A 13,827-nucleotide genomic window follows, 5' to 3' on the forward strand; every position below is an offset into this window, starting at 1 on the left:
CTCTGCTTTTGCAAGTCAGACTCGGGGGCTCTGCCTTGCCGGGCGGGTTGCCACTCTACCACCCTGGCTCCCTCCCACAAGTCCATGTAGTGCACCCGCCTCTCCACCCTTCCTACCCTCTTCCATGGGCCTCTTGTCTATGCTTGGCTCCAGAGAGTCCATTCTGCTAGTCTTCTGGTGGTTTTCTTGGTTATTTAGGCAGGTGTGGGTGGAATCTAAGTGATCAGCAGGACGCGGTGAGCCCAGTGTCGTCCTACGCCACCATCTTCTCAACTCCCAAAATACAACTTTATAAATAAAAATTGAAACTAAACATATTTTTATATACTAAGCCATTGCAAATTGATAAAGCTTTTGAAAAAAGACATATGATTAGATACTTTAAACATTGATCAGGTTGTTTCCCTGAATTCTAGGACAAGGAAGTAAAAGGAAATAATGAGTGTACACTTATTTATGTATTGAATCTGTTCTATGAATATTTTCCATTAGATTTTTAATAAAACTGATCTTAAATATTCCATTAATTCTGAGGGAAGAGTGTTGATACTATTTAATATTTTATTTTAATTTTTCTGCTAAGTATTTAAGATTCAAAACCCCAAATAGCAGACAACACAAAACAATCAGCTGTTACAGACTTATTTAGAAAGTGAGCCAGGAACCAATATGATAGCTTGTGAGTCTCTTAATGGCTGCTTTCATTTCTTGATTCCTCAGAGTATAAATAATTGGATTAAGGAGGGGAGTGATTATAGAGTAAAAAACAGAAAGAAACTTATCTGCAGAGTAACTCTTGAACGGGAAAACATAGATGAAGATAGTGGGGCCAAAGAAGAGAGTGACCACAGTGATGTGAGCAGACAGTGTGGACACTGCCTTAGAGGATGCACTGGAGGAGTGCTGCCAGATGGTGACCACCATGACAATGTAGGATATGAGCAGGAGAATGAAGCAGATCAGGGACAGGAGTCCACTATTTGCAATCACCAAGAGCTCTAGGATATAGGTCTCAGTGCAGGCAAGCTTGATGACCAGGGGAAGGTCACAGAAAATGCTGTCCACAACATTGGGACCACAGAAGGGTAAACCTACCGTGAAAACCATCTGGCTTGTGGTATGTATGGACCCAATTGCCCATGAGAGCAGCAGAAACCCGATGAGCACCCTGTGATTCATGATGGTCTGATACTGCAAGGGCTTGCATATGGCAACATACCTGTCTATGGCCATAGCTATCAGAAGAGACATCTCTCCACCCCCAAAGAAGTGCGTAAAAAACATCTGGGCCATGCAGCCCCACAGGGAGATGGTCTTGCATTTTCTAAGGATGTCTGCAATCACTTTGGGAGTTGTAGCAGAAGAAAGACATAAATCAAAAAATGATAAATTTGCCAGAAAGAAATACATGGGGGAGTGAAGATGCGTATCAACTATCACAGAGATCACAATGAGGAGGTTTCCTACTATGATGGCTACATAGACAAGGAAGAAGACTGCAAAAAAGAATATTTGAATTTCTCGAGAAGTGGAAAGTCCCAGCAAGATGAACTCAGACACACTTGATCTGTTGTTCAGGAGATCCATTCATCCTTGTAATGAATTTCAGAAGTTGCCTAGAAGAGAAAAAAAAAAACACACACAGGATGTCATAGGGACTGGCAAGTCTGTAAACCTTGTCTTTATTTCCATCCTGTCTCTTATGCAGGCAAACAAATGTATGACACGATGACTACTTCATAGATATTTAGCAGGAGGTATTTCACAGGACCACATGACAGTTGATAGTGGAAGGAATTGAGCCTACTAAATGAAATATGTATGTTGATTAATAGGGGCAAGGTCAGTTAGGTATTTGAGAAAACCTCTCCCTTGTTCAGCTGTAGAGCAGACTGTGTGAATTCATAAGTTACTAGAATAATAGAGAAGACTTTGGAAGCCATCAGCAAAAGTGATTTTTATCACTTGCAGGAGGTGCATTTACTGACACATTTTTATGAAATTCTCAAAAGGCAGTAACAATTTGCCATAAATATTGCTGAAATTATATGAAGTGCATTATGATTCTTGAAAAGAACTGATTATAGACCATGAGCATATTGTTGATAGAAAGTTGCATGTGGAGACAGTTATCTAATTAACTGAGATCAAACCCAATTACTGAGGAAAGATTAAGTTATTTAGACTAGACTGTCAAAACCACAGATACTCATCTACACGTTGCCAGACTCTTCAGTTCACGTGATCAGACGTAAAGTGTGTCCCAACTGTGCATTCTTCTCCAGTTGTTGCAAACATGAACAAAGATCTATTTTTATCTGATATTCTTTCTAGGTCATATGACTTCACAGATAAAAGTATATAGAAACACCTAAATCTTGTTCCACTTTCCTCCATTAGTGAGGGGTAAAGAGTAAGGTGAATCATTTACCTTTGTAAATATGATTTAACAAGACTTTAAATGTGATATATTCTTTGAAAAGAGTACTATCTTGGGTTACTTAGCCTCCTTGGATCTATCCTTCTTCACAATTATTTCCCTTAAAGTTCTTTCAATCTCTGACTTTGTCAAAGATGGAAAAAAAGTCAGAGCTATGTTGCTGACTGAGGTGGATTCAGGCAAGCTAAATGAACTTTTAAAAAAGACACACAAATAAAGGGAATAGGTCAGTGCTCATTCTATATAAATTCACCTGGTTAAGACCTTCCTTGTTTGGATGATTTTAGCTCTTTTTTTCAAGTCTTATTTCAGGCAAGTTGTTCATCTTCAGTCTTTTCCTTGCTTTTATGAGAGCCTAGACCAAAGGCTAATACAGATTGTCACCAAACAAAACAAAACAAAACAAAACAAACAAACAAAAAAAAAAAACAAAAGAATATACGTGATTTGGGGATACATGTAATCTTTTAGTTACATAGTTCAAAATTTTAAAATTGTATATCTGGGTAACCATAGTGAATACTTAATTTATGCTCTTTTCTCTGCATGGTTACTGTCACCAAGACACACAGTTCTTGTAACGGCCCATAATTTTCCATTATGTTTGACACTATCATCCAAAGTAGCATAAAAACGTCCTTCTTTCAGAAGGTAATAAAACAGGAAATGCACATCTTTGATAGTTCTCATTCACAGGTGTGAATCTGTATTTCTTCTTTGTACCTTGTACTCTTACCTGTAGAACAATGATTTCATCTGCACTATAGCCCCTGGACTTTCTGTGTTTCCTTGAAGCACTTAATAGGTTTACTTGCAGGTGCACATGGGTGTGGCAAAGACAGAGTCCTAGACAAGATACTATCTCAGTGTTTTAACTATTTGGCCATTTTCAGACTGTTACCATAGGAAAGTTGAATTTTCTCATAAGCTTTTCTAGCAATCCCTAACAAGTATAATGATGGCATCGATATTTTATGAGTGGTGACATTCTATGATTTTCAAAGCTCTGAATCAGGCGTTTTATCCTCACATTTCTGTCATTTGTCTCTTTTAAAAATAATTGCATTTCTAAAACAACAAAGGCACTTTCTCAATATTTCTGCTATAATTTAAAGAATAAAATCATTCAAACTGATAAGTATAACTGAAGAATTTGAACATACCCAGATTTCTTTAGTCTAAGAATAATTTATTGGCTTGGACTGCTATTATAATCTAATTTCCAATAATCATTGGTTTAGTGTTTTCTGATTTTTGTATTTTTTTTCCAATTGTAGCAAGATTATGTTTGTTCCAGATTAATTTTTGAAATCCATTGAGCCTTCCTCTCAGTTTCATTTGGCACTGTTTTTAACACTTATGGATACATTTAATGTTATTAATGAGAATAATGTGATCGATGTGGTATGTAGATAGAGTAGCATGTCAAGATTATGTAACCTACCAGTTTGCACTTGGACTTCAGAGGTAACATCCGTATGAAATGGATACTTAATCTTCATCATCCAGTGACTTATTTTCTTCTCTGGACTTCAAAAGACAGCAGTATATAAGTGTATCTCTTGGTAGGAGGCACAAAGGAGAGAACTCATTTGATTGTTTTAGATTCCTCAGAGACCAGTAGTAAGAAAGTAATTGGGATTGTTAAAAAAGACTTTTGACATTGCAGAAAGAAGATACCATTTTTCACCTATAAAATTGATAATACTTTAAAGGCAATAATCCATACTCAGGCAGTGGAGAGATAGGACTAGAGTTGAATAATGAGAATTTTATATGATGTTCTTTCTTTTGTAGTAGTTTGTTTTCTACAAAAAGCATTCATAAATGTGATATTTAGGAAAAATATAAATGATCTAGATTATTTTTATTTTACATTGTATTAAGGCTGAGATTTTCACATAAACTCAAATCTTTCTGAACTTTTCAGAAATAATGTGAAATAAATTTCATCATTCCAATTAAATAATAATTCATTCCACTAAGAATTTGTTATGCTTTGTTTATTACCTTTCAAATTTGCTCATAAATCAGGCTCTTCTTTGGGAGTACTCATTTCCTGTTTTGTTTTCCTGGATAATTTTTGTGGTGTTACTACTTACTTTACTAGTCATTAGTTTACAGTATATTTAATGTATGGAAAGGCAAATCTGTTGTCATTGCTTTATTCATTCAGAGTGTTCTTGCTTATTCTTATATATTTTATTCTGAATTAAATAAATATATTTTCTAAAGTTAAAACAAGTTCCATTGGTATTTTAATATCACAGTATTAAACCTATAAGAAAAGTAGAAAAAAATGAACAGAATTACAAAATTGAGTCTTTCATCCAGAAGGATTTTAATGTCATTCTAAATGTCTGCCTACTTTTATGATACAATACATTCTAATCTTCTAATCTTGGTAACATATTTTTTGTTCAGTGTAATTTTGCATATTTCCTACTTTCCTATTCTATGATCTTTTTCTTTAACATAATTTGCTTTATTGCTATTGTTTCCATTTATTATATATTTATGTGGTACATGGTATCATTGTGGAAATCTCTTTTGTCATTTTTTTTTTTGCCAGTTCAGTGTCCTATTTTCTTGAAGGTACTGGCAAAATGATCTACAGACATTAATAACTTTTTTTTTCTTCTTATACATTTCCTGTGCCTTATTCCATTAACTAAAAGGTGACAGTAATGTTGAAAAACAGTGATGACAACTGGATATAGCAGAATTTGTTATAGTTTCCCAAACATGACCCTTCCTTCTTTCTTGAAAATGAAAGATCATTTTCTTATTTTTTTATAGTTTATTTATTTATTTTGAGAGAGTAAGCAGGAGCAGTTGAGGTGCAGAGAGAGAGGGATAGAGAGAATCCCAAGTAGTTTGCATGCTTAGCACAGACTCCAATGTGGGACTTGATCTTACAACTGTGAGATAATGACATGAGCCAAAATCAGGAGTCAGTGGCCTAACTGTCTGAGCCTACCCAGGTGCCCCCAAAGCTCATTTTGTGGGATGGGGTGTCTATCAACTTCCATGGAGTCTCCAACCCTGTCCACAAAGCTGCATCTCACTACACTGTGACAATCACTGTTTAATTTTCCTCACCAGTTTAGCAGTTAGTACAGACAGTGTAAGAGACTCCGCTGAGTAGTCTTCCCCCATTCCTCATTCAAAACAGATCTCTGAATTCATTAAGTGGCATTGTGAAGCCTGCCATGTGACAGAAGTGGCAAATAACATGAAAGTAAATAGTATTAACAGGCAGCTACTGGTGAAAATTCTTTAGAGGAGCTGACTTCTGGTAGAGTCAAGCACTTTGCCTATCCTCAGCTCCATATTTCCTCAGGTCTAATTGCAATAGTGTTGTTGTTATACTAACATTAAGTACCATAAATATTTACAGTTCAGTGCTATCAGTTAAACATATATAAAGCAGGAGGAGTTTAATTCATTAAACTAGTGACATGAAGGCTGAGATGCTAATAGGAAATGTTTGGGGAAACCAAAGATGAACATCAAATGGAATCTACCACCAAATCCAATCTGGAGCAGCAAGAGAAGACACAGTCTTACCACAGCCCCAGGGTAATGACATGTATTCATTTTCTTCTTCTCCCTCAAAAAATTTCCCCAAAACTAGAAGCTTCATCCAACCCAAATTTCTTACCTCGTAGTTGGATAAGTCTGAAATCCAACTTTTCTCTCTCTGGGATACAATGAAGTTGTTGGCAGGACGATATTCCTTATTGGCTTTGGGGGAAGAAACTACTCCCAGACTCAGCCTGGCTGAGGGCCAACTTTAGTTCCAGGTGTTTGTAGAATAACATTTCCACTTCCTTGCTGATCTTTGTCAGACATTATTCTCACTTTCTATACATTGCCTGTATTCTTTGGTCACATCTTCTTCCTCTTCGAAGCCAGAAATATTGAATCAAATCCTCCTCAAGATCCATCCTTTCTGGATTTCTTTTTTCTTTCTCTAGATCCATGAAGAGTTCAATGCTTTTAAAAACTCATGCATTTCATTGAGGCCACCCACATTAACTAGGATAACCTCCCTATTTCAAGGTTTATAAATAATCATATTGTCAAAGTTCAATTTACCATGTAAGGTGACGTATTCACAAGTTCCAATATTAGGGTGTGGACCTCTTTGGGAGATGATTATTCTGAGTATAACGGCTTATACACAAAGGTGGGAAATGTAGTGGCCAATTTCACGAGGAGAGCTAGAGCCATGGAAGTGTTGCTGAGTTCTAGAATGAGCCAGAGAACTACTGAAGATATTTGGGCTAAGGCAGAGTGTGTGTGTGTGTGTGTGTGTGTGTGTGTGTGTGTGTGTGTGTATTCGTTTTCTTTTCCTCCCACCCTATATTAATCTAACAGTGATATCCATTGTAACCATCTGGAGGTCAAGAAATGCTAGGGTGCTGGAAATGCAGTCTTCATGAATCAGGGCTTCCTGTAATAAGAGAAAATTTATAGAATGGAAAAAGGATGGATTGGAAGGAAAATGGGACTATAATGGCACACATCCTTTTATTATTTACTCTTTCTGGAGTATAAATGTGTGAGGAATTTTTACAGACATTTTGGGAGAAATTATTTAAAAATGAACATACATACATGGGGTTTTGGAGTCTCCGTTGATAGTGTGGCACTGTTACACATACATTGGACTAAGATGCTATAATTGTTTTACACTAGAAAATAAAAGCTCTAATTTAATTATAACATTGTAATCATGGCTGGTTAAAGGCAGACCAAAAATTTAGGTCAAGGACATGTGATGTGCACTTACTTAAAGAGAAGTTAAGTGAAATTTTCAATATTCCTAAGATAGGGCATAGGACAAACAACACTTTTTTCTTCCCAGATTAAGCCACTGTGACGAATCAAGTGTGAGGACAAAAACCATTATCATTTAGGATGGCAGGGTCTTGCCACATTTGTGAAATTTTGGAGAGTTTATCCAGGGCAAGGATGCTGAGGCATCTCCTTAAAAGTTAAAGTATTGCATCTTGTACCATCGCTGTGCCACTAAGAAGAAAGCATAATGTCTGGTAGTCCTCTCCAAGTTTTAGAGGCAGTGTATTCCAACTTGTATATAATATTTATTGATCGACATGAGGTTTCCAGTTTTGTAAACTTAGTTCAGGGGAGGCATCTTATCAGATCTAGAACAAAGTAAAAGTAGCCTTACCCCTAGGGCCATTTATCCAGGTTAATCATACAGTATTAAAGTTATCTCTCCTGAGAAATAAACCATTCATTAGTTTTTTTCCACATTCTAATAGGAGAGTCACAACGTAGTTTCACAGGATCATAGCATGTGTATGCCATGTGCAGCAGAGAACTATGCATGAGTTGGAAATTAGCCACTGACATTCTACTAAACCCCGTAGGTATGGACCATCTGACCATGGAGGTTCAATTGACTATGGAGATGTAGGTGTCCATCATGCCCTGCATCATTTTATATTAAGACTGACTTTGAGCATCACGGTGTTTAGATTGTATCCTGGTGTCTTGAGATGGCATCCTCTAGGATGTAGTGTATACTCTTATTTAATGACATTAGATGTAATTTTGTTCCCAGTAAACAGAATCTGTAGGGTTAAGAACACGGATATTCTCTGTATGTCTTCAAACTCTATAAAACACTTGTAGAATTTATGCTTTCTTTTCCCACAGCTTCAGGCTCTCTAGTTCCAGAAGTTCTGGGATATGCTTTCACCAGTGATGCAGTAAGATTTCTATTAACCTCAAGCTTCACTGCCACTCAATCACTTTATGTTTTCCTTTCCCAGAGACATCATGACAATGAAAGGTGTCACTATCTTGTAAGTAATTTACCTTGGTCATCAGAAGAGGTAGTACTGCTGCACTACAATGGTTAAGTAGGGCCACAGTAGAATTTTTTAAATCTAAATTTAAAATGATATGGAGATATGGAATTGAGCTATTCTACTTCTTGGCTGAAAAAATGCACTGGATGGTATTACTTGCAGAGATGTCAGTGAAGAAGAAAACATTAGTGAACATGGAGCGATAGCTATACAAAATGAAACAGGAAGAGATTGAAAACAATTTCCATTCCATAAATGTCTCTACAAGGTAAATGACCATACACAGTGAAAGTAATAACAATACCTTGTTGAATATGTTATCTCAGTAGATAACAGCAGACATAAATCTAAAACAGCACCAACACCAGAGTGGGGAGAAGGTCAATGGAAGGAAATGGAAGTTTCACTAATGGGATATTTGTATCACTAACTGTGGTCCATGAGTGTCACCCATGTATTGCAGTTGGACTGTGGTACATCACAATGGTCAGTATGTATTTGTGGTCCTAAAATTAACATTAAAGCCACAACAAATTTTTCTGTTCTTCCTGTTTGAGTTTTGGTAGTGTGTATCTAGGAATTTGTCCATTTCTTCATCTTGTCCAGTTTGTCAGCATATAATTTTTCATCATATTCTCTTTTGATTGTTTGATTTTTTTTGTGGTGTTGGTTGTGATCTCCTCATTATTCATGATTTTACCTATTTGGGTCATCTTTTTTGATAAGTCTGGCATGGTGTTTCTCAATTTTGTTTACTTTTTCAAAAACCAGTGTTTAGTTTCATTGATCTCTTCTTGTTTTTTTGTATGTGTATCATTTGTTTCTGTTCTAATCTTTATTATCTCCCTTTTCTGCTGGCTTTGGGCTTGATTTGCTGCTCCTTTTCTAGCTCCTTTAATTGTAAGGTTACATTGTGTATTTGGGACCTTTTTTGCTTCTTCAAATAGGCCTGAATTGCAATGTATTTGCCTCTTACACCTGGACTTAACGCATCCCAAGTGTTTGGATGACGTATTTTCATTTTCATTTGCTTCCATGTTATTTTTTATTTATACTTTAATTTCCTGGTTAACCCATTCATTCTTTAGTAGAATGTTCCTTAACCTCAATGTATTGTAGTGCTTTCCAAATTTTTTCTTTGATGATTTCAAGTTTCATAGCATTATGATTTGAAATATGCATAGTATGATTTCAGTCTTTTTGTACCTGTTGAGGGCTGATTTGTGACCTAGTATGTGATCTATTCTGGAGAACATTCCATGTGCTATCAAGAAGAGTGTGTATTCTGCTGCTTTTGGATGAAATGTTCTGAATGTATCTGCTAACTCCATCTGCTTCAGTTGTTATTCAAAGCCATTGTTTCCTTGCTGATTTTCTGTTTGGATGATCTGTCCATTACTGTAAGTTGGTTTAAAATCTACTATGACGGTATTATTATCAGTGGGTTTTTTATGTTTGTGATTGATTTATATATATGGATATCTCCAAGTTGGGGGCATATATATTTACAATTGTTACATCTTCTTAATGGATAGACCTCTTAATTATGATATAATGCCTTTCTTTTCCACTTGTTACAGTCTTTGTTTTAAAATCTAGGTTGTCTGATATGAATATGGCTACTCTGGCCTTCTTTTGAAGTCCATTACAATGATACATGATTCTCCATCCCCTGACTTTCAATCTGCAGGTGTCTTTAGGTCTAAAATGAGTCTCCTGTAGGCAGCATATTGATGGATATTGTTTTTTTTAAATTCATTGTGATATCATATTTTTTTTAATTTTTTAAATGCTTATTTATTTTTGAAAGACCAAGTGAGAGTAGGGGAGGGGCAGATAGAGAGGAAGACACAGAATCCAAAGCAGGTTCCAGCCTCTGAGTTGTCAGCACAGAGCCTAACACAGGGCTCGTACTCAAGAACCACGAGATAATGAAGTGAGGCAAGTTGGATGCTAACCAATTGAGCCACCCAGGTCCCCCTACCCTATGCCTTTTGATTGGAGCATTTAGACCATTTACATTCAGAGTGATTATTGAAAGATTTGAATTTAGTATCATTGTGTTATGTGGAAATGGTGTTTTTGGTGATGTTCTCTGGTCTTTGTAGTCTTTGCTGCTTTGGTGTGTTTTTTTTTCTTCACTCAGAGAGTCCCCCTAAAATTTCTTGCAGGACTAGTTTAGTGGTCACGAACTCCTTTAGTTTTTATTTGTCTGGAAAGTCTATCTCTCTCCTTCTATTCTGAGTGAGAGCCTTGCTGGATAAAGAATTCTTGGCTGCATATTTTTCCTGTTCAGCACATTGAATATTTTCTGCCACTCCCTTCTGGCTTGCCAAATTCCAATGGAGAGATCTGCTACTTACCTTATGAGTCAGCCATTGTTAGTTTAAGGACATTTTGTTCCTAGCTACTTTTAGAATTTTCTTTTTATATTTATATGTTGCAAGTTTCACTATAATATGTCATGGTGTTCATTATTTTTGTTGGTTTTGAAAGTAATTCTCTGTGCTTCTTGGACTTGAATGCCTATTTCCTTCCCCAGATTAGAGAAATTCTCTTCTATAATTTGTTCAAATAAACAAACAAATGTCCTTACAATAGATGCAGAAAAAAAAACATTTGACAAAATACAGCATTCTTTCTTGATAAAAACCCTCAAGAAAAAAGGGGTAGAAGGAACATACCTCAACATCATAAAAGCCATTATGAAAGGCCCACAGCAAATATCATCCTTAATGGGGAAAAATGGAAAGCTTTCCCCATGAGGTCAGGAACATGACAGGGATGTCCTCTCTTACCACTATTGTTCTATATAGTACTGGAAGTCCTTTCCTCGGCAATCAGAAAATAAAAATAAATAAAAGCCATTCAAATTTGCAAAGAAGAAGTTAAACTTTGACACTTTGCAGATGACATGATGTGATACTCTACATGGGAAACCAAAAATATTTCACCAAAAAACTGCTAGAAGTGATAATTGAATTCATCAAAGTTGCATGATGTAAAATCAACATGCAGAAATTGGTTGCATCTGTATACACCAATAATGAAGCAGCAGAAAGAGAAATCAAGCAATCGATCCCAAATTGCACCCAAAACAATAAGATACCCAGGACTAAACCTAATCAAAGAGGTGAAATATCTGTATGCTGAAAATTATAGAAAGCTCATGAGAGAAATTGAAAACACAAAGAAATGTTAAAGCATTCCATGCTTATGGATCAGAAGAACGTACATTGTTAAAATGTCGATACTACTCAAAGCAATCTACACATTAAATGCAATTCCTATCAAAGTAACACCAGCATTCTTCACAGAGCTAGAACAAACAATCCCAAAATTTTAGGGAACTAGAAAAGATCCCAAATAGCCGAAGTAATGTTGAAAAATCAAAGGAAAACTGGAGGCATCACATTTCCAGACTTTAAGCTGTTTTACAAAGCTGTAATCATCAAGACAGTATAGTACTGCCACAAAAAATAAACACATATATTAATGGACCAGAATAGATAATACAGAAATGGACCCATAAATGTATGGCCAGCTAATCTTCAACAAAGCAAGAAAGAGTATCCAATGCAAAAAAGACAGTCACTTCAGAAAATGGTGCTGGGAAAACTGGACAGTGATTTGCAGAAGAATGAAATTGGACCACTTTCTTACACCATACACACAAAAAAAATCAAAATGTATGAAATACCTAAATGTGAAATAAGAAACAATCAAAATCCTATAGGAGAAAACAGGCAGCAACCTCTCTGACCTCAGCCACAGTAACTTCTTACTAGATATGTCTCCTGAGGCAAGGGAAACAAAAACAAATGAACTATTGGGACCTCATCAAGATGAAAAGCTTCTGTATGTTGATGGAATCAATCAACAAAACTAAAAAGGCAATCAACAGAATGGGAGAAGATATTTACAAATGACATATCAGATAAGGGTTAGTAACCGAAATGTATGAAGAAGTTACCAAACTGAACACCAAAAAAACCAAATACTCCAATGATGAAATGGGCAGAAGTCATGAATAGACACTTTTCCAAATAAGATATGCAGATGGCTAACAGACACATGAAAAGATTGCTCAACATCACTCATCACCAGGGAAATACAAATCAAAACCACAATGAGATAACACCTCGCACCTGTCAGAATAACTAAAATTAACTCAGGAAACAACATGCGGTGAGGATATGGAGAAAGGGGAACCCTTTTGCACTGTTGGTGGGAATGCAAACTGGTGCAACCACTCTGGGAAACAGTATGGAGGTTTCTCAAAAAAATAAAAAATATAAACCCCCCTATGACTCAGCAATTGCACTGCTATGTATTTATCCAAAGGATACAAAAATGCTGATTTGAAGGGGCACATCATACCCAATGTTTATAGAGCACTATCAACAATAGCCAAATTATGGAAAGATCCCACATAACCATCAACTTACAAATAGATAAAGAAGAGGTTATACACACACACACACACACACACACACACACACGCACATACACACAATGGAATACTACTCGGTGATCAAAAAAAGAAATCTTGCCATTTTCAACAATGTGGATGGAACTAGAATATATTATGCTAAGTGAATTAAAGCAGAAAAAGATGAATGAGAGACTCTATGAGGGAATCTGTTTATTTGTCTTTTTCAGTTAAACAAAAAGAAGCAGAAAATGTGAAAAAATATAAATAAATATAAAGACAATAAAGCAAATTTATACCAATTATATCCATAATAGTCCTATTACGTGTCTTTCATTTTTCATTATTGTCTCTCTCTCTCTCTCTATATATATATATATGTATATATACACATATATATATAAAACCATGAATATATCATACTATTTTCTGTACAGTGTTTAGTACATTCTTATTTACATATATCAACTTATTTGACAAGCTACTATATTCATCTTTGTGGTCTTCAAATGTATCAATTTATAAGATCTTTGTGCCTCTTTTCCTAGAATTTTGTGTCCCCAGAAAATTGCATGGATGTTTCATCTGGATATCAGCTAACCACAATTCAACAAGACCTTGCTTAACTACCATAGGCAAAAACTCCCATCTCTAGTCAAACTCTATCATAACAGTATTTTTTATTTGTTTCAGATAACTATCTCTTTTGGATATTAGCGGTAATTTTCTTTTTTTTAATATAGTTTACAATTATATGTATAATGAATTACATATATACACATACAGTGTGTACAGTATGCTCTTGGTTTGGGAGGTAGATTTCCATGGTTCATCACTTACATACAACACCCAGTGCTCAATCCAACAAGTTCCTAGAGGTCATTTTCAGTTTAATAGCTCAATCTGTTTTTATCTACTTGAATATAACCCCAAGAGACCTAGACTCTCAACTGCCTTATTCACATACCTAGAATAGTGCCTGAAAATTGCAAGAGCTTAATAAATGCAATATTTGCTAAAATGCAATGGTGTCCTTGTGCATTAATAAATAAGTGATTTAATTAATTCCAACTAGATTTTCTTCTTTGTAGCTTATTTCATTCTTCTAT

At 35.6% G+C, this 13,827-nt stretch overlaps 1 protein-coding gene across 1 annotated transcript; it reads right to left on the reverse strand.

The window, feature by feature from the left end:
* Positions 1 to 645: 645 nt before the first annotated feature.
* LOC122221241 (olfactory receptor 4K13-like) lies at positions 646 to 1,587 on the reverse strand. Its single transcript, XM_042940556.1, has one exon. The coding sequence runs from the start codon at positions 1,585 to 1,587 to the stop codon at positions 646 to 648; it is 942 nt and encodes a 313-aa protein (XP_042796490.1).
* Positions 1,588 to 13,827: the final 12,240 nt, after the last annotated feature.

This window comes from Panthera leo, chromosome B3 (assembly GCF_018350215.1).
Source record: "Panthera leo isolate Ple1 chromosome B3, P.leo_Ple1_pat1.1, whole genome shotgun sequence".
NCBI lineage: Eukaryota > Metazoa > Chordata > Mammalia > Carnivora > Felidae > Panthera > Panthera leo.